General features: G+C 43.0%; 1 protein-coding gene across 3 annotated transcripts in view; it reads right to left on the bottom strand.

Annotated features, from left to right (window-relative positions):
- Positions 1–27,284, bottom strand: part of KCTD1 (potassium channel tetramerization domain containing 1) — a 100,431-nt gene that overhangs the window by 16,672 nt on the left and 56,475 nt on the right. For 2 of the 3 annotated variants that reach the window (XM_059859667.1, XM_059859651.1), the window contains exon 2: positions 16,857–17,035. In XM_059859667.1, coding sequence (XP_059715650.1) covers positions 16,857–17,020 — 164 coding nt within the window. In that variant the 5' untranslated portion in view covers positions 17,021–17,035. Of the gene's footprint in view, positions 1–16,856; positions 17,036–17,486; positions 17,844–27,284 lie in introns of those variants that run through there. The other variant, XM_059859659.1, reaches the window with a different exon arrangement.

Genomic DNA, 27,284 nt, shown 5'->3' on the forward strand with positions numbered 1-27,284 from the left:
GCAGGAAGGGAAAATGGGTAAGGTAGATGGGGGCTGACCTAGAAAAATGGACTCTGTCCAAGCATGTGCCAGATCTCCTCTGTGATGCTACCAGTAAGCACTCCTGCCCTTTTTGAGTGAAGCAAGGAGGTACCAGAGTAAGGAACACTGAGAAGAAAGCATGCAAGAATGACTATTCAGAACAGGACTCAAATAATATGTAGAAAATACAGCCCAAGGGACACATGCTGAACAGAGGAGGAACAGGAGATGCTGATGGCATGTCTGGTAAATAAGCAACACATCTCTCTGCACAGAGGCAGGCAAATGTATTGGAGATAATATTATTACACATATACTATGAAAACTACAAAGGTCACCCTGGGTGCCCAAATAATGTTCTTTTCCTATAAAGCTTACTTTAATTGCAATGAGAGAAGCTGCAAGGCCATCTACCCAATAGCACATTTATTATACTTCAAATATTAGTGTTTTCTCTTACTTACTCAGCCCACCTGCTCAGAGATTCCTAGACAGAAAGCAGTAGTTTCAGGCTAACACCCTAGATTACAAATCCTTCAAGAAAGGCAGTCCATATAGCATAAAAGCATGCACAACAGAGGCAAGGAAGAGGGGGGTGTTATGAGCACAGAATTTAATATGGGAAACACAGGACCATACACTTCTCTTTTCTTGATTAACTCACATCCAGTGCAATTACACTGCTGTGATTCCTCATGTGGACACACACAAGTGTCTATATAGAGAAACGTGTTTATACCCGTGTAACTCATTCCCATACATTTCCATGTTTAATCGCTTCCATGCTAGAGGTTGCAGTGATTTATGCACTTCAGTAACTAGAAAAATCACAGCATTAACCAAATCAGTTCCTACAGAACCTGCATGCTAATCAGTTAAGAGGACAGGAAAGTCCACCTAAAACATCTTAGACAGTGGCTCTGAGCAATAAATAATGCTCATTGCACAGGTTAGAAATGCCAAAGCCACACCTGAACATTTTGCTGGTGGTGGGGTGATAAAAAAACACATAGATAACATTACTTCCACTGACAAACTTTACATATACAAAACAGTGGCTTTATTGTTTATTAAATTAGATGCTGCCGTGGTGTAATCATCCCTGCAGCCATACCAAACCCAACAGTAGGCCAGATGCAATCCTGTGGAGGAGGTAGAGAGAGGAGAAAAGAAGTGAGACACAGCACAGAAGCAATACAGCCCCATAAACTAGTGGTGCAAGGAATAATCCATGGATGTGAAAACAGATGCCGTAACTGTAGAAAGCAAAATCTGCAAAAATACCACATGACAAAAGTAAATGTTACAACATGGTTCCCTTAATAAACAACATCCAGAATGTGATTCAGCTGCCTGTTGCCACTTGAGATACTCTAGGGCATCCCAAAGTGCTGGGTGATGGCACAGGGACACTACTGCAGGCTTGTGCCCTGCTGGAGCAGCCACAGAGTCCGAGCAGAAGCTGGGCACAGGCATTAGCTTCCCAGGTCAAGGTGAGTGTATCCCACTCACAAAAATGACCAGAAACTAACTGTACCAAATTCATATTTTAAACAAAATCTAACATTCTTCCTAGACACTCATTTCAATCTTTAAAAAGTCAGGCTCTATTAAATAAAAAATTACAAATTTATATGATACTAAATTCAGAGCAAAAGTTTGTAGTGTTCCTAAATCGTATAGGAATTTTCAACATTTTTAATTTAAGAGTTTTACCCAGCAGCTCAGGTTACTCTCACACAGAGGAGCTGACTGGTCCTAGCTTCCTCCTGAGCTACAGCTTCACTACAGGAATACAGAAGAGTGACATTCAAAAGTCATACTTAGGAGCTCTGCTTCCCAAATTCAGGCAGTCAGCCTCAAGTATTTTAGTAGGGTGTTGAGGTGAGCTGACTGTAGAATCAAGCTAGAGCCCATGGACAGACAGACTGCCGTGGAGGGCAGCCCACCCACACGGGGCTGCCTCTCATCCCACGCTCACCTTGGGCACCACCGCAGCACTGATCGTGCACCCCAAGGATTGCAACAGCTCTGTCACGCAGCAACTAATAAATGCTGCATGCAGGAGGGAAATGATCTGTGGAGAAACACTCAAACAAGCTTAACTCCATCAGTCTGGAGGATTTACAGCAGTGAGGATATACGTCCTACACCCGTTGTGATCTTCCTGGTGGAAACCAGCACAACCCAACAGTGAAAATCTTCCTGGGGTGGTTCCAGGCTGCTAATAAACAAGAAGATGCCTGAGCACTGCTTTTAAACTAGTAGAAATATGCTGCTGATGAAGCAGACTACTGCTTGAGTTTGTAGGTTTTCATTATTTCATTCACTTAACTGTGAAGCTTTTCTCTAAAAAGAGGAAAATATACCTACACCTGGAACAACAGAAGTGAAAAAAAGCACCATTTCTTAAGGGGCTCTCCATACTGCATCTGCCCTTTTCCCCAGATGCTAGTAACACCACACAACCTTCATATCAATAAATTAAGTTGCAGCTTGCACTAATACTGAAAAAAAAAAAAAACTGATCAAGAATCAACAGGGGCACATATACCAAAAGACAAGGATTTCCTTAACAACAAGAAGAAAAAACAGCTAAGAATTTACTGAGAAAAATACTGAATTTCAAACCTACAGTTTTTTAGAACAGTGCAAGTTCTAATATAGACATTTTTGGGGACAGAAAACTATTCCAGAAAGTACTCCTCCCCTCTGCTGAAAATCTAACACATTACAACCACCTTGCATTATTCCCTCCACTTGTGTACTTAGTTAATACCAATGCTTTTTGCTCTGCACGTGAATGTAATAAAATTTTAATTTCGCAGAAATCCAGGTGTCTCGGTAGATTTCTGATTTTTTTTTTCCTTTCCTCTCCCCAAGGCATAGATACAAATTGTATTCTGCTATCTTTACAGGAGATCTATGGAACCACATTATCGAAAGTTGCAGAAGACTGAAAATAGTTTAAGGTAATCAAGAGCTGCACTGTTTCATCAAACTCCCATCTCTCCAAAAGCCATTGGTGTGGCAACAAACAGTTTGGGGCTATAGTTTGATTTTGATTATTTTCCATTACCTTGCTAAAAACCTCCTCTTTTCATGGCAGGCAGGAGCCAATTAGCACCATGAAAGGAAGAAGTCTGGAGAAAGATAATGTGTTAAAAGGACCAACGTTGACTAGGAAGTCAGACCATCAAATTAAATATTGCTAACCACCCTATGCACAAGAGTCTGTATTTATTTGTTTTAACCTCACAGTCCTGTGATGGAAGCTGACAGTGCAGTTCTTGGCCCCTCATTTTTGCACAGCTTTTCTTCCCTCAGTGTATACCACAAGATGACTACCCACAAGTAATGACAGGAGGCAAAATGGATCTGGGCAGGTCTAGCAGAAGGCAGAACCTGCTGCTGAGCACCATGATGGGTTTTAACAGGAGGGAGAAGGCACCTGAGGTCAGACTGGGCTCTTATATCACCACTGATAGTGCAGCAGCACAGCCAACAAGAGCAGTAAGACCACAGGTCTCATTTGCTTGCAGCTGCCCCTTGAATCATGCTTTCCCCAAGCCCTACTGCACAGCAGCTGTGCCCACTCCATCCCTGAATCCTGCAGCCCACCCAGAGCTCCAGCCACAGTGGGTGCAGGCCCATAATCCATCTTTGCTGCCTCTAATTGCCACCAACCACTATCTGTGTGCTTTGATGTCAGAAGACCTCCGGCAGAGATCTGCCCCAGGGACTTACACTGCAGTAAAGAAGGAGTCTGCCACACTCACAGGGCTAACACAAAGGCAGCAACAGCTTTGCAGGGATCCCTGAGAAGTGTTTACAAAGAACTGAGCCTCACAACAGATGACAAAAGGAAGGGGTATTTCTCCACCGTGCTTCAAGGATTGGTTGATCTTCGAGGAAAATCCTCTGCTAAACAAACACTGAGGGGCACGGAAACAGCCAGCATATGACTTTGGACAGCAGCTCAGGCTACTTTGCAGGACTGAAGTCAGATAAAGCATGTTTGCTCCTTATGGTCTGTGAATACAGGCAAAATTAAATTCCACATCTAATTTTGGGAGCACATCACTGGCTTATTATTTGTTAGAAACAGAAACTCAGACATGACAAAGAAGGAGCTTCACCTCAACTCTGAAGCAGGGAGAGCTGACAGCAGCACATTCTTGCTGGCAGAAGCGTGTGGAGTCACTTCAGAGCAGGGGCATCAACTCTCTCCACACTACCTGCCCTACCATTGCCAATATTTTGTTACTACGGCAGAATAATATTAGGACATCAGTGAGGAAAACAAACTCTCTGTTATGATGGATGTGCATTTAGTCAGCAACGTGCTACAACAAACTTGACCTTTATCAGGACTAGATTTCATTGACTGCTTTTTTGGGACCTCACCCCATTTATTTTGTTCTGTCTACAGCCTCTGCAATTTCCAACTGATAAAACTTTCATCACCTTTCCCAGTGGAAGCACACTGCAAAGAAAAATATTCTGTCATGCAAGGTCAAGGGACAGAGCCCTTTCTGTGGTTCTTCACAGCAACAGAAAGGGGTAGTGGAAGAAAAACTCCCAGAAGAGCTGCAGATGAGTTGTCCCAATGTGAAACGGCCTGGCACAGCCCAGCAGAGTTTCTACAGACTCAGGTTCAAGTTTGCAGAACATGACTCATTTTTCTTCTGTGAATAGGAATTGCACTGCCAGCTTTATGTTTTTACACGGTACCAAACCTGTTATATGTTCTTCATCACTCCCAGGGCCATTCATGCTTATCATGTTTCCAGGATTTCATTAATAAACAAAAGGAAGAAGGGCTTATGCCTCTGATTGAACTACTTGCATTTTAATAGGAAATAATAAACTGACCCACATGGAAACTAAACACAATTCAAAGTTGCACCCATACCAGCTGTTTCTATTTTCAAACCAGCGCTTTATGCCTTGTAATGATAGCAAACAGCAGTGACTTCCAATAGCATCTTTTTCATCCTTCATTTTGTTGAGCCTACCCAAGAGAGAAGCATGAAACATACCTGATTAGGGCTTTTATTTCTACTTCCCAAGAGGGGAATTAAATGCTCCCCTAGAATCAGACCTCTGTGGTCGGGAGAGCAGCATCCATTCAGCTACACCATTAATCCAAAGGGGAAGTGGGAAAGTGCAATTGTAGCTCTGCTGATGAGTTTATCGAGGTTAGCTACTAAGCAAGGGAAGGCCAGTATGAGAGGCATGGCCCAAGGCCCAGCTTTATGAGACTGCAATATTAGAAACTGGGAAAATGAGAATGTCTGATGAAAAGTGGAGCCTCCAAATACGCTTTAGCTACAGAAAAGCAGCAGTTTTTCTCCTTTTCCTTTCCCATAAGCTCTTCCAAAGGGGAAATAAGCAGGCAGATATCCTACCTGCCACTGTTTTTCCAGCTTGTATCTCCCTAGAATAACATTTGCCACCACTTCCCTACTCATGCATCTCCTTTGCATCTCCAACAATGGACACTGGACTTTTCTCTGAGGCAGCACGATGGAGCCAGAGTGGTTCCCTATGGCATTACTGCAGCAGGGCTGGAAGCTGCCATGAGCAGAGCACCACCCTCATCAGGTTTTGAAAGGCCAGAGGGAAGATTATCACTCAGGGGAGCTCATACACAGGAGAAGCCAGTAAAGCAAAATTAAGCCTTAATATTCTGCAAAGGATAAGGACATTGTTTTTGAAAATGTTAGCAAGGCAAGAGAAAAACGTATTTAAAAGTCAGCCACTGGCACATCAGGAGTCAATCGTGCTGGGCAGCAAAATATTCAGAAAAAATGTAAGATGAATATAAATATAGCTTACATGTTTAAAAGTAAACATTAACTGCTTTTCACATGCTTTATGGCAACTTCAGTCCTGTGCAGCTGTAGCCACAGCATTTGGAGAAAAAGCAAAACATCTCATTGTTTCAAACAAACATGAGCAGTTTCATATGACAAGCTCCAAGTCTAAAATGAAAAAAATATTCCTAAAACTGTCACATTATACTGCTAGTAAACTAGAATTTCATAGCAAAAGTGAATAAACAATAGCTTTTGAGGCTGGAGAAATTACCATCATGGTGATATCTAATCTCTCCCCAGAAGTCAAGAATTATGACTAAACCCTTCCAACATAGATATAGCCTGAAATTCTATGTCAGAAGTATGTCCAATTGCATTTGGCAATCCTTAGCCAAGAGAGAGGCTGACTATAATTGGATGAATATTTGAAGTGCTTCATTATTCATGTAGGAAGGCTAGGTAAAAAGTGTTTTGTAGTCCCAAGACACTGGAGGGTGTGTGTTATTGGGTAATAACCAATTAGGAATGTTGACAGCACTCTGCCTTTGGGATCACCCTGGCCAACAAAGCACCTGGGTGTATGTTGTTGTGCAAAGGCACACACCCTCTGCCTACTGCTCAGTTTATTTAAGCTAGGCTTTCACCAAAGGAAATGGAGGACACCCCCAAGGATGTGTGTTTGACAGCTCAGTTATGTTCAGAAATAGTGCTTCTTTGTTGTTCTGTCTTCCAAAAAAACCACCTTTTTTCAATAGTATTTCTGAATGTAACTGCTGCTACTGGTTATTGAAAACAAATTCCAGTTATTCTGTTTTACTGCTTATAATCCAGAAAAAGGGCAATATTTTTAGTATTTCCAATAAGGAAACTGATGGCAAAAGATCAGCTCCTACCCCTGTAATCTGGTAAAAAAACTCCATTGTGCTGCTAAAAATACTTCAAACTCAGAACAGCAGAAATTAATGATTTTCCTTTCATGCTAGTCTAAGAAAAACATATGAATCATTAGTACAGGCATGCAAAAGATTTTTAAAACTTCAGCATTTAAAAACTAACAATCCACTAACAATCTGTTCACGAGAACCAGAAATCCAACACCAATTGAGGTAACGATAGAGCAGTTCAACCCTATCACTACCTCCCACAACAAGGGTAGAAGGTACTGATGGTACAAACACTGATTTTTATTTGCTCCTTTATTTTATCATTGTAACGAAAAAAAAACCCAAAAACCCTGCAAATTTACGTTGTCATTGAAAGCGAAGACATTACTGTACAAGCCACCCAACAGGACTTTCTTACCACAAAAGAAACACTCAAAACTTTTCCTGAAAGATTTGCTTGTTTCAAACATGCAAAATTCAGTATGTTATAAGGAGGAACATTATCAGTTTTTCTGCAGCTCTCATTTTCTGGCTTGTATCATATTTAGCCTGTCCTGTGGCACTGAGAGTACTGCAGCATTTTCTCTGAAATCCCCCGAATGCCCCCTCACCCTCTGCCCCATGTATCACCAAGACGATGATGTTTTGATGAAGCATCAAGCACGGGCCCTCGAGATAATGGATTCAATGGGATACACTTAAAAGATCATTTTTCTCTTTTGTATTGACTGCTTGCACTGCTCTAAGACAGGAAGGGCTTTCATTTTTTATGTAAGCTGCAAGACCCCAAGGGTCCTCTAAACTGTTTAAGAGGGATCAATTTTCAGATGGGTAGAAGGGGCCCAGCAGACCGTCACGGTTTGAAGCACCTTCCTCCCCTCCTATCACCGACAAGTTCAGGCAAACCTAAAACCAGCTCCCAGCTGAGCCACTCTGGCATGGCAGAGCTTCCCACTGTTTGGGATTTGTGGTTAGCACTCGAACAGAACTATAATTTATAGTGTGCATGGAACAAAATAGGAAAAAAGTTTCACAGAAGCAAAATAATCACAGGGGCTGATGGAGATAAACAGCAATAGAGCTGCTAAGCAAAGCAGCGCTTGGCACTGGCGTAGGGGCAGGAAAACATTACCCCATGACACGGGTTTAATGCAGTGACATTGTTGCAATTACACCCAGGCAACCTAACAAAACAAATTTATTGTACGGCACAAAATATTTCCAATTCAACATTGCAACATTTATTTTTTAATTACAGAACAAAGAACAACTTTTGGGGTGTGGAAGGACATAATCCATCATTTGCTCTGAAGTGACACCCTTATGGCAAATGCTGTATATTATAACTTTCTACGCCACAATAAGCAACTACAAGCAATTTCTTAGGCAAGGAATGCAAAGGGTTTGGGTGTGGTTCTGTGAGATACTGCTTATCCCTCCATCTCCCTCTGTGTCAGCAGGGAGCCAAAGGCAAGCCACATGTTGCTGCACTGGGACTTCAATCATTCCTGTTTTACATGTGTCACACAGCTTGTGACAGCCTTTCACCTGCAACACGCCTCATGTGGAAAGAGTTTTTACTGTTCAAATATGGCCTGAACGAGAAAACTTAAATACAATTTTTAATTAAAAGGAATGGGATGTTAATAGGTCATTAAAAAACAATTATGTCTACCATTTGATTGACGGGCTTCTCACATTTTATCAAGTAAATCCCATTGCGGTCTAGGAGTAGAATTTATCTTTCTAAATTGCTGAGCTGCGGAAGCGTACCCCATTGCATTTAACACTGCTTTGTGCAACTATGTCATCTTCTGAACAAAACCTTTTCATCTTCCTGTCACTCTCCCCCTTTACCTCTTTTAATCCTTTGCAAACAGAAAGTTTTTGATTCACAGGAACTGAATTGCCCTTGTTGCTCTCCATCACCGAACGCCCGTTCTGCAAAATGCAGCAGTGTGAAGAAATGGCAAAGATAGGTCTTGAGTAATTAGCTTGGGTACCAGACGTGGCACAGCTGAGTTTGCTGGAAGCAGGAAAAACGAGTCCAGGTGGAGCGTCGCGCTGCATTGCTTTGAGCGCCTGAGCTACCTACCCAAGTGTCTGCGCAAACGGTGCTGCACAGTGGAAGGACTGGATAGCAAAGTGACTGTGAGCCCACTGCTCTCCTAAAGGCATGTCCCTTCAAAGCAGTCCACAAGTAGCAGCTACAAGCTCAGCTTAAATGCTTTCAAACGGTTACAGAAGCCCGTTGGTTCTCAGAAGCAGAAAGTGCCTTGAAAATGCCTAGAAAAGTGCCCACATTTTCTGCAGAGAGCTGCAACTGTGCTGGAAGAGTCCTACAGACCCATGCAAATGTACACATCAGGGCTAGAAACAATTTATTTGATAACTGATTTAAAGACTCAATGAAAGGAATCAATGTGAAAGAGTCTCAGAGACATCCCTGAACTGATGGCACTAAGAGCAAAAGCAGTACCTGAGATATCCTTAAAATATGCTGGCTGCTTATCTACTCTAAGACAGCTCACTATTAACCAGAGCCAGAAAACCATACATGTGTGGGGGGAAAAGGACAAGCAAGCCAGAAATGTGCTTTGATCTGGACAGGTAAAGATCACTTGTGACCACTGTGAGCTCTGACTCCTTCCAACAGAGATAGAAGAGTGTGTATAAAAAAGAAATGAAGACAAAGCAATGAGAGACTTTAGTTGACAGAAGCAGGGTCAATGCTCAGAGCAGAACAGGGACAGAAAAAGAGATACTGAAAGGCAGGAGTCAAAGAGACATCAACATCCTGCATGGTGCAGACAAAGGCAAGAAAAAGGTTGAGAACAAAAGACAAAAGGAGAATCAAGCCTGCCAGATGACACTTGTCTGGTTATGATATTTGAATAAACTGCAGACTAGTTAAGTTAGAGGATAAGTTCACATAACAGGAACTAGTGACATTCCCTTGGCCAACACAGCATTTGTGCCTATTTGCATTAAAAGGACTGCAGATAACCATTGAGTCCTGAGCAGTTTTCACCATTTCCTATGCAACCTCTGTAAATACATCCCCAAATGGCAAGCATACTTGCATACATGAAACCCAGCCAGAAGGTTGATCACCAGAAAGAAGTAAGCCAGAAGTTGGAATCTATATCCTAAAGCTTCAAACACACACCCAAGAGGTGGCCGGGTGTTGACGGCAAAACTGGAAGCCAAATATGTTTGCTTCTGCAATTATGTATGTACTAGATGCCAATTTGCTTAGCAACTGCATTGCAATTTATGAAAGACCAATGAAGTACAAACAGTTTATGTGGGAGCAGAATGAAAACCTTGTGCTAACACACTCCTTGCCATCAGGAACTTCTGTAAGTACAGCAAAAGGCAAAACAAACTACTAAACCTCATGACTATGGCTCAAACCTGAGCTCTATCAGAAGTGACCAATAAGCAGAATATTTCAGTGCCACCTCAGTTTCTAATGGGATTTTTTCTTACTAGGTCAGCGAGACCCAGAGACTCAGAATATTGTTTTATCTTCCCAGGTATTGGTCAGGCAGAGTGAGAAATACTGCTTGGGTGCCTTCAGTCTAGCTTATGAAACCATGCTATTGGGCAGAAAAATACAAAAGTTGTAAGGTTCCCATCCACAAATTTCCATCCACCAAGGATTCCAAACAGCCTTTGCAATCAAATGATGTCTCAAAGCACAGACCTTTAAACTAGTTATTGACAACCTTCCCTCTGCTGGACTTACAGGCTGATCCAACCCCAACGCACCCACATAAGCCACCTGGCAAAGGAATCCCTACACTGATTATATGGTTATGGATTTTCTTCTTTCCACTCAAGAAAAAATGACTGTTACTTCTGAGGATTACTAGCCTGAGAAATAAGGAGCTGAAGTCTTTAGCTTTCTAACACTCCTGAACGTAGACACATTCCTCTGAACATATTTCCTTATACACTGTCATAGCCAGGCAGCTAGAACAAGCATGTAATGAACCCCTGTAGCATCAAGTCTGCACATCTACTTTCCCTGGCTCTGCATATGTGCAAAGAGCTCTCCAACAATCCACTATCTTGATTTTACTGTCATTTTACAGATTTGAGGGCAAAAGCATTGAACAAGCACAGGACACTGCTTTTTACCCTCCAAGTAAATACACTCACTTCTGTAAGCTCACTTTTACTGACATTTAGAACAGGAAGACAGACATCAATTTTGTGGCCCCTTTCAGTGATGACTCACCACCAGTTATTGACCACATGATGTGAGAACCTGCTAATCTGACGGTGCTATTTCTTTCACTAGTCACCAGCCACAAGAAACAGCAGCAACTTGCTGACCTTGCAAATTAAACATATTACAGGAATACAAGTTGAAAAATATTTACTTCTACTGAGGCAACAGTGATGACTGACCTGTGGTGATCATTAATTGAGGCAAAATGAGGTCAATACAAACCCTAAATTCAATATACATACCTAGAGCTACAATTAATCTTGGTTCAGCCAGGACCAGAAAATACCCCTCCGAGCTCTTTATTGACAGATGTGTGTTGCAAGAGAGCTCTCTTTAAAATATCAGTTGTGCAAATTCTCTGAATTTCTTTAAATAGGCATGAACCTTCATTCACAATTCTGTTTCCATTTTCTTTCCATGTCTGTATATGTGGTTACACCAACCAACACAATTGTACTGCCTGTGTTCAGTCTGATCCTCATGAATCAACAGTCAATTTTTTATTAATACATGTTACTGATGATACCAACATCATCAACCTATCTCAGTTACTGGATCTATAAATATTTATGCTAAGAGATAGTAATCTTTTACACTTTCAATCATCATTCCAAAGCACTCTACAAATTGCTTTTTTGTTAACCTTGGTAGGAAGCAAGTGAAGCTCAAAGTTAAATCAGTTATCTTGGGTCACAGAACAGGTCAGTGAGAGTCAATGTAATTCCCTATCCCAAGCCCTCACTCTTCCTTGCCACAAGACCATGCAGCAATCAAGTGATGAAATACAAAAGGTGAATAATGAGATGAGTAAGACAGGATAGATAACAAAGACTGAACTGACCCTCTGCCAACTTCTTCTGCCTATCGCCCTCCTGCCAGGAATGTTACAAAACATTAAAAAGCTGTGACCTGGACCAATCATGCTAATACAGCAGACAAAGCTGGTTACAGCAATACTGAAAACTTTCACAGAAGCCTGCTCTTTCACAGAAGCTTGCCCTTGATGTTGCCATTCTACCATTCTACAAAGATACAGATTGAGCTGTGCCTCACAGGAAGATAAATCCAAATTAGGAGAGTGGAAGTAAAGATGCAGTAACACCCTCTCTCCCAATATTTCCTCAAAAAACCCAAACCACCAAATGCTCATTAGTTAGAAAATTTTGTATTTCTTCAAGTTTAGCATAACTTAGAGCAGTTTGAGAGGTACTTTCCAAGGTGAGCAGGAAAGTCATGACAGGGCTGCTTCCATGGAGGTGCTACAGAGGAAGGGCTACGCAAAGTACAGATCACCCTCACCTCAGCAAGTCTCCTACCAAGACAGGAGTCACCAGCATGGTGCTGCAATTTGCAGGAGTTTGAGCTAAGGGCCACGTCAGTTTGTTTTGGACCTGGGGACTGATAATAGAAACTGCCAGAACTCTGATGCAGGCAAGCAGTGCTGCCTGATTCACAGCACGTCCTTGGAAGTCTACCTACACAACTTGTGAAGGATAAGTCTTTCTTGCAAACTGTCAAAAAAGGCCAAGGACAGTCTGGGCATTCTCCTAAGTAATTCCGTGCTCTTGATGCAAAAGAAACCCTTACCAATAAAAAAAAAATAAAAAATGCCAGTGTCCTAACTGGATCCAAGTGTGTGAAATTTAATTTCCCTGAGGGCTGAGAGTGAAGATTGGGTAAGAAAACTGGGACACGAATGGATTGGTTCATATGAAAACCTGAAATAGCCCTGGGCAGAAATATGGAAGGATTGTGAAATACTGCATAAGAAGAATCCATCTTCATATGCAGGGAGTAACTCAAGATGGGAGATGTAGCAACACAGATACTCCAAAAGGTTCTATAGAGTTATAGACAAGGTTTTAAGTGATTTTTTCCCATTCTGTGGTGGGAATATAGGATGTGGCAATCCAATGCCATGGTGTTATGCAAATATTTGTACCAGATGGCTTGGACAGACCTAATTAAAACTTCAGATGCTTTGAACATACAAGATAGACAACACTGCTGATATTGCTGATATCAGAGATATCAGACAGCTGATGCTTGTATGATCAAAGTTCAACATCTTCCCATTCAGCTCGGATATTCAGTTGAGGTTGCCTTAGCCTGGTAGACAATAACTTTTGGTAGATGCCATGCAGACAGCATTAAGGCTGAGAGACGCAGGAATGCCGACTCCAAGCAAAGGGTTCGATCCTGCTGCAAGATGATCATGCACTGGAAGGAGAGTAGGCTGCTTGGGTTGAAGTATCAGAGCCAACCAGCCCGTGCTTCCTCTCCTCACAATCACAAATCCCAACACCTCAACCCGTTCTCCTCGAGCTTTGTGGTGACCCTGGGGAACAATGGCACTGCATGCATGTGCCTGAGCTCCTGAGGGAGAAAGGCTCCTTTAGCAGACCCTCATCTTGGATCCTCCTTTCCTGGAAAAATTTTTTTCCCTGGGCTGTGGAAAAAAAAACTTAAAAAAAAAATCTTTATTTTCAAAACCCAATCAATTTAAAAGAAATTTTGTACACCCAAATCTTTGGCAGATAGGTTGCCAGATTCCAACCTGAAGATCTGGTAACTTCAAATAAACCAAAGGTTGTACAATCTGTGCAGGGGTGAATGCACCAAGGTCTACGGTCTCAGTGGAGAGAGCTACATAGAAAGACACCTGCTCCCTCCTCAGACTTTAAAAGAAAATTGCTATTTATCTCAGCAGAGAGACCTCACATTAGGTCTTCTTGGTAGACAGGCTCGTTCAAACTTAGGCTTCTTCCCAAAGCCTAAGTCTTGCAAATTATATTACTGAGCTTCATGAGACCATGTTTGAGGCATTTGAGTTTTCCTTGTGAAAACAATAGGTTCCCCCTGGTCTAGATTATAAGTGGGCTCTTTGAAATTATATGCTACTAGATTTTAAAATTAACTTTGAGGGCTTTTTTTAAGCATTATTTTAGCTTCAGAATTTATAATTCTAGGATTACTCAATCCAAACCATCCATTAGATAAGCTGCTTGTCTGTCGGATTGCTCCACCGAGTCAGCTTTTGCCCAAAACACAGATTGGTTCTGATTCTTTGGCTTCTTCAAGCACAAGAGCATTTGAGAGAAACCCACAATTGTCTTTCCAAAGCAAAGGGCAGGGATCCAGCAACAGTAGCAAGACACTTTTACGGTCACACCAAGGTTTCTTTGGAGGGATGAATAGGTATCTGTCAGTAGGCATTTTACATGTCAAGGCACAAACCAGGTTGGGGAACCTTACAGAAGAATTATGGAAAATGATCCCTTCAAGCTACAAGTCTTTACCTGATATCATTTAAAGAACTCTTTTTCAAATTTGTGCTCTACTGTCCAGGAAGAAGAAAACAGTGATGCACAAGATGAGGGGCTATTGACTCCAAAAGGAGAAGGAAGAGTACACTTGCTCCAAAGCTAAGACTGCTCTATCAAAATAGGTCTCCCTCACACCAGCAAGCCAGAGTGACTCCAGAGCTGCTGGTTTGAATATCACCCTTTCAATCTCACAAAGAAAGATGACTCTGGTACCTGGCCCACAGATGAAAGGTTCATTTTAGGCTTCTGGCCCTTAGACTACATGTAATACGAGTCAGAAACCTAATGACTTTCATGTCTCAACCTGTTACGTGCTGGAGCCTGTAACTGATGCCTTGACTCATCCCTGAAGCAGTGCTCTTTCAGGCATGATAATCAAGACCTTTTTTTTCACAGACAATACTTCATATAACAGTAAGTCTCAGGAGGTTTCAACTGGCTCAAAAATATCTATGAGACCTTCCTTAGTTTTGATATCATTCACACACGTGATATTGGCAAAAAAAGAAACACACAAGCAACGTTGACAAAAACCTTGTGAGTAATGAAGTTAGAGTCTAGCTAGTTATGAAACTGACCAGGTCAGGCTTCAAGAAACAATTTGTATTAATGTCTAAATATTACTGGATAATTTTTACCGAGCACTCACTCTATATAAATATGTACAGATATCTAAACACACATATATACATCCCAACCCAACACTGGAGAAAAACCTCATGGCAAAATCTCAGACAAAACCCAAACAACTATATCATGATTACTTGCATATTGCTTCATGCCATTGTCTTGACATTCAAACGAGCTTAATAATTGCTCTTTTGAAGTTGCTAATGTTAAAAAAAATCTCTCAAGTTCTGGAAGTGGCTGGGAATTCCAGGTTCTAACAGCTATGCTGGAAATATTCACTCATCAAGAGGTTCAAAAGACACTGTCAGAACTGAAACACAAACACATGTCAGAACGACTTGAAACAGAATGACTGCAACTCAGAGTTTGGGTTTTCTTTAAATTATGTTTGAAGAGTTTTTAAAATGTTTAATTTATTAAACTGGCTTTGATACTACAGGCATAGCTTTCACTTTCAAGTGCTACAATGGCTCAATTGAGCACAGAATACATTAAGCTTAAATTCCACTGCCACCAGACACATTTTTGAATGACATTTTTAGTGTTTCTTCACTTGAAGTAATATACTCTCTCCGTGAATTTCACATGAAAACAGAAGCAGCAGCCTCTCATTCTGCATACACAACAGTGTCAGACACCATCACTGCTCCAACTACCAAAAAACCCACGAAGTCATCACAACTACTAGGAGCTGAACACAAGAAGCTTCTAAAAAAAAACCCCAAAAGAACAGACTTGGTTTTCGAAGAACAGTTCAAGTTTTCCCAGACATTACTTCAATCTCTCCTGGCAGACCCAGGCTCTGGCATGGCTTCTTTTGCTCCCCTCTGCCGGTCCTTCCTTGAGGAGGCTGTCACAAGAAAGGCCACGTGCCTCGCTGTGTGCAGGGCTCTGTTCCTCCAGCCCCGTCAGGAGCACCCCTTCAGCCCACCTAACACTGTGAGCTGGTGATGCACAGGCAGCAGCATCAAGTGAAACCCAGGCTTTGAAGGAAGTCACAGCCCATCAAGTGGGCTTTGTGCCCTTGGAAAAGGCAGGTAAGAGCTGTGGGATCAAGAAACTGAAAATCTCCCCCCTCAGACTGGAGAGAGCACAATGGGAACACTGCCTGCCCTCTCGAGCAGGATTGGGCAGCAAAGGGCAAGGTTTAGAATTATACTGTGGACACAATGACTTCCTGCTGTCTCATGACCAACCCTTAGAGTTCCAGCTACTCTGCCAGCACCACCAGGCAATGCCCACACACACTGTTAAATGCACTCTAGATTTCTTAGAGATGCACTCTTGTTTTAGCTACTCTACAGGCACCGTTTGCTCACACATGCATCAGTTCTCTGACTGCTCAATACCAGTGAGCTCCCACAGTCACAAATACTTCATTCAAAAGGTACATGAGAGTTAAGAGCCTAATTATTTGAAAAGTCCTAAGATTCCATAAAAAGTATTCAGTTAATACTGTCCTGGAGTTTATTTCATTCAACCTTGCCTTTGCCTCAAGTGACACATCAGAGATGGCGTGTTGACAGCACAGGAGAGCAGTTACTGTTCCAAAAGAAACAAAACAAATACTCCAACACCCCCACCTTTGGGATTAAATGTAGTATCACTACAGTTTTTTGAATGTAACAAACCACAGCATGTGTGCCCTGGCACAAACCCAGAACCCTAGGTAGTAGAAAGTAAGTGCTCTTTTCTCTCAGCTTTGTTTTAGTACACACGCATCAGGATTTGCAGAAGTGCCATTTGTCAGAAACACAATGGAGCAGGGAAACAAAAAGTAAGTCTCTAACTGCCTACTAACAAAGAAAGCTAATTTAATTTTGAAACAAAAGGAGCTAAATTCATCATTCTGAGACAGCCCCAGGACGTCCAAGCACAAAAAGGAAGAAAAGGAGTTTGCCAAAGACATGCAGAAGAAGCTTTTTAAAGTTACCTGGAATCGGGATATTTTGTAAGCGTGGCCAAGCTGCTGGTATACATGTGCCCACCCACATCAATGTGAACTGGTGCGTTGGATTTTGTGAGCTGTGCTGGAGTGGGGATGCCTTGATTGTTCAATGGAGATGCAGGGGATCTAGTGATCAGAGGTCTTGACATATTGGGCCGACTGTCCTGTGAAAAGATAGACCTGGGTTAATGATCTCCTTAAAAACCTTACAGAAACCCCCAGTCTTGAATCAATAGGACTGTCTCATAGCCTCAGATTATGACTTTTTTCTTGTAAAGCACAGACAAATATTCGGCAGTTTTTAAAACGAATACAGCTCTGAGAGTTTGAAATGGCTACATTTGAAATAGGTGGGGCAAAACGCACTGATAAAACCCACAAAGAAGAAATCACGTTCAAAACCAACTTTTTCCTGAACACTATTTGCGACAATCAATCCATACCAGCAAAAAGGGTCATTCTCACTTTTAAGAGCGGATGAAAGCACTGACAGAAAGAGGTACAGACAAAAAGACCGAAAACAGTATTTTCTTCAACTGAGACAGCCCCAGGTAGACTTTCTGTTCCTTCCCAAGCCCTCCGTCACTGCCGTACCACCAGAACAGGAATACAAACCCTCAACTCCTCCATCCTGCACACTCTTCTCTTGAATTCCCAATTCACATAGCACAGGAACAGAAGCAGAAACACCTGGACTAGTCAACTGCTCATGGACTGCAGACCACTGGACATCGACAGCCTTTGAGAAAGACATTTTCCATTTAAGAGTTATACGTATGGTATGGCGACAGCTGCCCCGGCGTGCCGCACATAGGCTGCGGGTCCGAGCGGCGCCCCGGGGCCGGCGGGCTGAGCGCGGAGCGGGAGCCGATGCTCCGCTGGTGAAGCCGACTTTGAGTCACGGCAATGGGAGCGCTGCGGCAGCGCGGAGCGGGAGCCGATGCTCCGCTGGTGAAGCCGACTTTGAGTCACGGCAACGGGAGCGCTGCGGCAGCGCGGAGCGGGAGCCGATGCTCCGCTGGTGAAGCCGACTTTGAGTCACGGCAACGGGAGCGCTGCGGCAGCGCGGAGCGAGCGGCGGCCGCCTGCGCGCTGCGGGCGGGGCAGGGCAGGGCAGGGCGGTGAGCTGGAGCCAGGAAGGCAGGCGGCAGGCAAAGTTGGGGATTAAAATAGAAATGCGTTCTCGAGAGCGGTTTTGAGACAACGCCGCTTTCGACTGAAGGACAGCTCCACGCGGGGTGGAATCTTATAGGGATGCCCTGAGAACTAAAAGCCCTTGCAAATGACCGAGTTTTACATTTAAAAGGTAAGCAAAGCAGCGAGAAGTCAGATACACTTCATCACAAAACTCCCTTTGTTCTTTCAACACCGTCTTTCAGCTGCACAGAGTAATGGATTCCTTGTAAACATCTCCTCCGAGCCAGGCAGAAAACCTCAGCAAAGCGGAGCGCGGCCATCAGAGAGAGCCACGGGGCGCTCGGACCAGCAGAGTCCGCCGCCGCCAAAAACCAGCGTTTCTCCGTTTTTCATGGCTGTTCAAGGGCTCAAATTAACAAAGGCAACATGAGCCAGGTAATCGTCTGGCTGAAATGATTTACAGGCCAAGGTTGCACAATGAATCCGAGTAGTATGTAACAAAAGGCATCTATAAACCACAAGGTACTTAACTAATTTTCTTTCATACACAAAAGCAAGCTTCGGTCTAAGACTGATAAAAACTAAGGGAATGAAGAAAAAAATCTAGTTTAGATGTTGGGGTGGTAAGGAAGGAAGGGCTGGGTTTCTTCTCTTTCTTTATAAGCAGAAGTTAATATAAATCTGCAGAAATACCAGGCTTAATCACTACAATTGCTGGAGGAGGTGCCTGCAGCGCAAAGAAGACAAGTCCCGACAAAATAAGGTACACACGCTATGCAAAACTAATGTCTGCTACAAATGCTATGTGGTACAACCACCACCCAAGATGCTACTGATCTGCAGAGCGGTATTTAGTAAAATAATGAAGAAAAAAAATTTAAAACAACAACTACAAAGGTGAAAGTAAGAAGTCAAGGACTGATACAAACTAGGGGTGGGGGGAGCATGCATTGGACGATTAGCAGGAGGAAAGCAGAAGGTCTGAGGAACAGATTTCAGTGCTTAAAAGCAGACAGTTTGGCAGAAATAAAGATAAAATTATCAGTGAAAGTTGAGACTAAAAAGAAAACCAAATTCTGTAACTTGTACGAGACAGACACCAGCATGTCCCTTCACAGGATCCTCTCTGGCAGAAAAAACTCTGTTGCAGTTTAGCACAGTGCAGCACCACGGAGTCTGTCACAGTGTTTCAATTGGACACATTCTCCTGTATACCCTGCCTGGGGCTGCTCGGGAGAAAATGAACAGATTTGCAGGGTTAATATTGTAGTTAGGCTGGAACCTCATTCAGCATAGCTGTGATAGCACTGGCTGCACACAACAGTAGAAGAATGTGTAGTATAAACATCACTGCCAGGATGGGAGATAGGTTGGAGGACCGTGGGCATTTTAAAAGGCAAAAGAACCCACAAAGCATAAGAAAAGGGAACCAGTTTCCAAACCCAAGTCATAACCAAGCTGCCTACTAAAATTCCCAAGAAATAAAAATGCTTTATAGTAAAACCTTTTGCTCTTTTATTTCATCCTCCTCCTTTTCAACGTTTCCTCTTCAAGTTACCTGTCTTTATTGTGTCTCATGAAACAAAGTCCTTCTTCTCACTGGCTGATATTAAGCATAATAATGCCAACCTTGCTCCAGTCTCAGCCCACAAAGCACATTTCTCTGCATAAAACCAGTTCAGTACCATTTTGGAGATACTTTGAAATGAAACAATTGTATTTCTACTGCCGTTGACCCAGAGAAACTAAAGCAAAAATGGGATTCATAGAAGAAAGTCCATAAAAAAATCCCCTTTTTTTTAATGTGGCACAACTCAATAGCACTGTCAGAGCACAGAAGATCACCATCCAATGGGTAGAGCATTTAACAGATCAGAGTTATATAACTGCATTAGTTAAATCACTGTATTGTTCAGCTATGGTAAGGAGAGATAACACGGGGCAAACAGTCTCTGAAGAAATACGTGGCTTGCATTGCATTACTGCAAACATGGAAGTGAACAAGCTTTGGTAAAAAATAATTAAAGCATGGCACTGCTGGTAAGCTAAGCTTCCACCACCTAATGTGATTACAAATACAATTCCTGAGCAAGAATTATAGGTGGAGAGAGGGGAGTCAGAGAAACTAAACTCAAGGGGCTCCAGCAAGCTATCTGGAACAGGTGAGAACAAAAAGAATCAAAAAGCTCTTCAGAAACCTTTCCTGGTGTCAGGCAGGTGAGACATGAACCCAGGAATGGGTTCAGAGCTCAGCCATGGCTGTTCCCACACAGGAGATCACAGAGGTTGTTGTCTGCCTTGGGAACTGCACCAGCTTTGTTCATGAGTGGGGCACAGACCATGGCCACCACCACCTGCACTGCCTGGATGCTCAGTGACCCTCCTGACCTGTCAACAGGCTGACCCCTCATAGCTTTCCTTCCCACACATCTTATTATCTATCCTACAAAAAAAAATTAAGTAAGAACAGAAAATACAGTTTTATAACAGTTCCATGGAACAAAATACTTCAAATACCCAGTAAAGCATTTATCATTATTAATATCCAGATGATTCCCCCCTGCCTCCAACAACTTTTCATAAAAATTCCTTCCCATTTTCACTCAGAATGAGTGAAACTATGTAATCAAAAGTGCCAGAATGTGTGTGCTAGGCCAGCTAAAGGCCATCAGGTTATCTAAAACTTTTCAGTTTTGGTTTAGCATGCAAAAGCACTGCTCTTAGAGCAGTTTGGGGCTCCTCCACTTCCTTGTTGATATTTGAAGGAGTCTTTCCACAACAAGCAGCTTACAGGCACGGGTCTTTAGAGTATATCTGAACCTGCTTCACATTTTCTGCTCTAGGCAAGCCCTCCTGAAGGCTCAACAAAAGCAAAAGCAGCCCTGCTTTAACTGCTCCTCCTGGGATTTACAAAAATCTGTAAAATTTAGAAGCCTTCCTACCAAAGGGGGCCAAGGATCATGGAGAAGAGCTTACAAATCCTTTCTCCTCTCCCTGCTTTTTCTTCTATACCATCTTCTCCCCAACTCCTCTCAGAAACATTGTTAAAGAGTAAGCCTTTACACCTGGGTTGAAACAAACCACAGTAGCTGCAGGGCTGAGATGTGCCCTCGTGCAACTGGACTACCAAATGACAGTAACACAGGAACCATGTCAGTGTTCTGGCAGCAGGTGGAAGGAATAGGAGATATCTGAAGAACACGAGTCACTACAATGTGCTAAGCGTACAAAAATCAAAGAGCTGGGAGGCTTACTCCTCCCCTCAAAATATTAGCACTGGTGTTCTAAGTGTTATTTATTTACACTCTGTGGTCTTGAGTAAAGTCATCCCAGTTCCCTTCTTAAGACAGAAACCTTGACAAAAGCCATGCCACCACAAGACAAGCCAAGCTCAGGCACAGAAGGACCGGCATTCAAGTACAAACTGTCTGCTTGACTCACCAGACTGTGAGGATCATTTCAGTTTGCAGGTCAAGACACTGCTGGCTGGAATTGTTTTAGCCAATGTCTTCCCTGTAAGCCAGCCCAGCTCAAGCAGAAGTGTATATGCTACTCAGCAGCATATATATTCTCTGTCAAAGCCCCAGCAATTATTACTGCTGAGAAACTCAGATTTACACATTTCTAACTCCCTTGGACTTTTTGGGGGAGGCGAGAGCAAGCTTGTCTGTTCTGGACATCAGAACAAAAAATCATGCAGTAGTTTATTCTGAAGTATCAAGTCAGTCTGTGTTCATTATCATTCTTTCACAACAGAGAGACATGGGACAGATGCTTCTCCTCACAAAAGCCTGGTGCCCAGGAAGAACTGCAAACAGCAGTTAACACATCCACATCAGCCACCTCCAGCAGAAGAGTCTGAACACATATATCCCACTGTATGGGGAATGAATCCAAAAGCAAACTCACTTCAGAAACTGGTGTCAAATCCCTTCTCCTCCAGAGATGAAATCACTCAAGTGTCAGGGACATCTGTGTGCCTGCACTCTGAAATAAATAGCAGGCTGATGCTCTGAGGTGCCTGTGGGATGGGGGAAAGTGCAGCTCGAGAACCTCATCCAAACCAGGAACATTAGGACCGCTCCTGGATTTGGCTCCTGCACAAATGTCCCCATTTTGAAGATGCACTTTTTCAAAACAAACATTTCATTAAAGATTAAAAAAATAATCATCATCAGGTCTCACCACAATGCTTAGACAAGTACCCCCCCCTTTTTTTGAATTCAGCAAAAAGAGTTGCCACAACAAAGAGGCTGGAGAAAGCATTTATTCAACATAAACAATATCAGTATAGTACAAACAGCACTTCTGGAAGGTGTAGCAAGCAGACAGAGATACAAAGCTACATGTCCAAGAAACCCAGGAGCTTATCCTGCTGGAAGGGGAAAATTGCACCCTGGGTACCTCTGTGGGCTGGTGATGTCCTCACAGCAAATTCTCTAGCTGTGGCTCTGGTACTCAGCATCTACAGATGACACCAACTGTGCTGGCCCCTCAGACAGAGCCCTGCAAGGTGGTCAAAGATGACCAAGTGCACCACACAGAGCATGCAAACTGCATTTTGATCTCAAGGTGTGCATGCCATCATGATGCTTTCTCTTCACCTTCATTCTGAAGAGCCCAGAAGCACAAAGAAATTGCTCAGATCTTTGTCAAAAAGTCTTTACATGTAAGCACATCCATCCTTTTCTTCTGCTTCTTCACCCTGACACCAATGGTTGGTAGCTCCCTGAGGACATGGTTGGGCTTTACTGCTGCCACTGGGTCTGCAAAACAAAGAAACAGCCCATTGTTTTCCCCAGCAAAAACATGCCGATTGCACTGTCATGTTTTGCCTTTCATCAATATAATACAACTGCCCTTTCTCTCACAGCTGCAAGGTTTAGGATTGCTGACTCTGAACATTAGGAATTATGTTTATAAGGCAAAGCTCCAGAACAATTGTGTTTGAGCGTCACACGAGAAACAGGCCCAAAACACAATCAGCTGCAATTCAATGCCACAGTAAGCTAAGACACCAGGTCCACTGAGACTCCATAGTAGAGCTAGATTTATTATTCTAAATCTCTAAAGCTTCATTTTAAACCCTGAATGTCTGTCAATATACAACAGAAGGTCAAATTATCCTATGCAAGACTGTCAAATACAATGGAGAGCTTGAAAAGCAGGAAGGTTTTCTGGATATGCTGAACCACTGAATTGCAGACGATCTACTATGCCAAGCAGCTGTTCACTCCTCACACCACAAGTGCCATGCTTGGGGCACTCAGTATTATTTGCAGAAACACATGCAGCAATGCATTTTAGAAAGGTGGGTGTCACAAGGCCACCTGAGAGAGGGGACAGAGATAGCCAGAAGGGTCCCTCATAGCCAGAGTGGAGGATATCGTTCATCGTGAAACAAAAACCTTGGCCGAAACTCTTTCCTGAAGGTGTCAGGAACAGTATTGGGCTGTTCTCTCTGTATCCTGAAATAGTCCAAATGCAGATCAAGCCTACAAAGGAGATAAATGCACCTCTGGTCACACCAGAATGACTACAGTAGTGGTTACTGGACTTACCTGATGGGACAGTTTTAACTGGTACATTCTCCTTGTCCCAGAGTCACTGTCCCTGGAGTGGAGCGCTGATCTGGCCCCTGAGGACAGGGGTCCCTTGCAGCACATCCCAATTCTGGCTGCTTTCAGCCTTCTCCTCCTGGAGGTGCTGGCACTGCAGAGCATATACACACGCTAAGTGCTGCAAGCGCTGGAGAGATGTGGTGACATTTCCTTGGGAAAATGAGCCTTGCTGGGATTTCAGAGCTGACCAGGACCTAGAATAAATGACACAGGTGCAGAGAACCAAATGCAAGGCAAAGGGCTGAAGGAAGTGAGGCATTTGTTTGTGCTGGGTGGAGAAAGCTGCCTACCTGGAAACGCAGGACAGTTAAAAACCACCCTTGGACAAGAGCTTGGAGGCACCTTGATAATTCCAGGAGCCAAGTCTATAGCACACAACTAGCTTGAGCAGAACAGCTTTAACCACACTTTCATCAGAAACTTGTCATTGAGCCCTCAAGAAAAATATTTAAGTGGAGAAAAAGAATTCATGGATAATGGCAGAAGTCAAATGTGGGCTTGTGCCTACACCGGTACAGCAGTAAAGGCGAGTCCAAAAACCTGGCAAGATTTACAGAGACAGGATGTATCTTCTCAAGTGCTTATGAAGTTCTCTGTAAACCTCCCTAAGCCTCGAAACTGCAGACAAAAGTTTAATACCTCCCTCAAAATATTTTATAAGTTTGCACTCTTTATGGAAGATTAACTCAGCCCCTTGCTTGTTTGGGTGAGTAGTGCTGAGGTCAGCCCAAATGCTGTCATTTATTACATCCCTGTTCTTCTGCACTGCCTACCCATTTCTTCCTTGGGTCAAGCACAACCCTTCTGTAGAAGGTGGCTGATGTGCACACTTGCTGTGCTTGGGTCAAGCAAGTGGCAAACATGGCCAACACAGAATCTGACTGAAGCCCCCAACACAAGCAGGATCTTTGGAATAGAACAAACCCACTGTATTATAAAAAAACCAAACGAAACTTGGGGGTCCAGCCCAGATTCACTACCTCCAAACACAAACACTGTGGCTTTCACCACAGAAGGAGAACTTCTACAGCCTTTAGAGGTGCCGATTCAATTCTCACTCAGCAAAAGCGTCCATTTAATTTACAAGCAAAACCGGATTTGAAAGCTGCTCCCAGTTAGTGCACAGCACACACTGCCCACCTGACACTCTAATCACAGGGTGTTCACCCTAGGATGCAGCAGGCAAAAACATCCCCTAACCATGCTGGAGGACACAGTGTTTAGATGCAGGAGGACATGTGAATTAAAGGTAACAGACTTGCCATGACGCTGCTAAGGGTGTCCTATGATACAGGCCGACGGAACAGCTGGCATTTCAGGCCACTTGCTCCACCAAGGGCTTGTCTGTTCTGTACCAGCATCTACTCAAATTAGCAATGAACCAGAGTTAGGAATGACCAAATGAAAGTGTAACTCCTGAGCTGGAACGCCTGAGCTGGACATGACCAGTTCAAAATATTTCATGAGGTACACAATGCAGTGCTTCAGTCACCTTCACTCAAACTTCTTTATTCTCACTTGCAAGAGGGGACAAGTATCCCATCAGATACTGCAGAAACAAGCCAGTAAGCACGAAGTGCTCCCTTGTCTGAGCACAGAATGATTGCAGCCATTGTGGACACTTAAAAAAAAAAAAAAAAAAAAAAATGGAGGAAATACTATTAAAAGATGAGCAGTCCCTGGGAAAGGCTTCCAGCTCTGAAGAGCCTTCAGCAGCCTGGCAGCCCTGCCCACAACACTACAGCTTGATACTAAAGTCTTTGCTTCTGCTGCCCTGAGGACAGTTTCATTTACTTTCCTTTAAACCTGGAAAATAGGTCGCTTTTCTTCTCGCGCCTCTATCAAACCTCAGGTAGCAGAGAAAACGTGAATTTACTTGTACTTCACAGGAAAGCAAGCACACACAAAGGGAGTTCCACCTTTTGCAAAGGGCAGAGATGACAGACTACTTCCCCACCATGCAAGGCTTCACCCATTCCAGTGAGAAGCATAGATCCAAATGTCTTGGACCACTTCATCCCTGCTGCAAGAGGTTTGGCATGCCAGGTACTTTGCAGATAGCATGCCTAAATGCTCTGGGGCTCCATTCAGAGTCTACAGCTCCTCCCTGAAAGAGGCAGCCACTCAGTCAGCTCTCCCTAGTCCCAGGGAATAGCCCAGCACAGAGTAGTCAACAGCTCCCAGTGCCTCTGTGAGGGATGCAGCATCTGCCAGCTCATCTCCAGCACCAGTGAAGGCAGGAATGTGACAGCCACCTTCACCACACATACATGGGGTTTGGGCCAGGAACAGCTATGGGAACAAACAGGGGAACTCTGAACACTGGAATCCATCTTTAAACTGTTCCCAAGTAAACTACTTGTAGGTTGAGATTTATTAATAACGTAATTTTTAGTCAGACTTTTCACTCAAGCGCTGTTGACTTTTATCCACTTCTAGCAGATACTCAACACATATTTTGCAAGAGTCTTCACATAAGGAAAAGAGAAAAACAACAACAAACACTCCCTCCTGGGTTTAGTAGGAAAGGACTTCTCTTTGCCAGAATCATGCTGGTATGAATTTGAATGCAAAGTCAAACAAATCCTCACAAATGGTGTCAAGATTTGAGTGAGAAAGAAACCAAGTGGTTACGTCTTCTTGGACCAAATTTGCAACCTGTCCAATAATCTTCTGGTGAGAAGTAACACTAAAAAACAAGCATTGTTAAAATCTGTTTTGTTTGCAAGGTAAGATCCTATCAGCAGTACATGAATAAAGATTAATGTCTTGAATTGCAGTTGCATCTGAAGAATTCAAAGATCCATAAAGATGTAGACTTCAGTGGGATAACTGGAAGACTGTAATGAATTGTCAGAATTTGAGAAATGGGTTTTTTTTCTTTAGATTTGACTCACAAACTGAACAAAAAGAAGCCAGTACTGCCTTATTTGAAGTCAGTTTACACTCCAGTTTGAATAGCACCTGCCCTTGGGTATGTTCCAGAAGAACATCTACCTTTCCACAAAGGGAGGCTAACACCCATTGTAAAACTTCCAGAGGCACATTAGATGTCTGTTCTCCCCCCAGCAATTTCACCCTTAGAAGTAGAAGGAACGCTGCCAGTTACAGCCTGTGCTGAGGAAACATGAGTTATAATTTTACCCTGGGAAAATTGCTGAACTGGGAGCTTCTGGTGTGGCATAGGTCTTGCCTTCGCAATCCAATGGTTCTTTTGATTCAGAGAGGCTTTGAAAGGGTGGTGATGAAAAACATAGCCTCTCCCTTTGAATCAGCCAGCCGCCTGCTTTCCTTTGCACTTTTAAATTTGGTTTATTAATTTGCCTAGGAGCAGAAAGAAATAGCACTGACCCATCCAGAGAAGATATCTACTTCAGACCGAACATGAAAACAAAAAACCACCCCCACTAGTGGACTGTCTGAAGAATTTTGTATCTAGAATCACCTTTACCACGCTTAAGAAAAATACAAGAAAGTCTTCATTAGGTCTCCTGGCCATATTAAGAGCTAAAAGGTAAGGGACAAAATAGAAGGATCTGATAAAACCACATCTTTGAAATGTTATAAGACACAAGAGCTTTAAGCACTCTCCAGATGTTTCTTGAAGCAACAAGTAATGAAATATTCTCAGCTGGAATTGCAGTTTTGAAGACAT

Source organism: Haemorhous mexicanus, chromosome 1 (assembly GCF_027477595.1).
Source record: "Haemorhous mexicanus isolate bHaeMex1 chromosome 1, bHaeMex1.pri, whole genome shotgun sequence".
NCBI lineage: Eukaryota > Metazoa > Chordata > Aves > Passeriformes > Fringillidae > Haemorhous > Haemorhous mexicanus.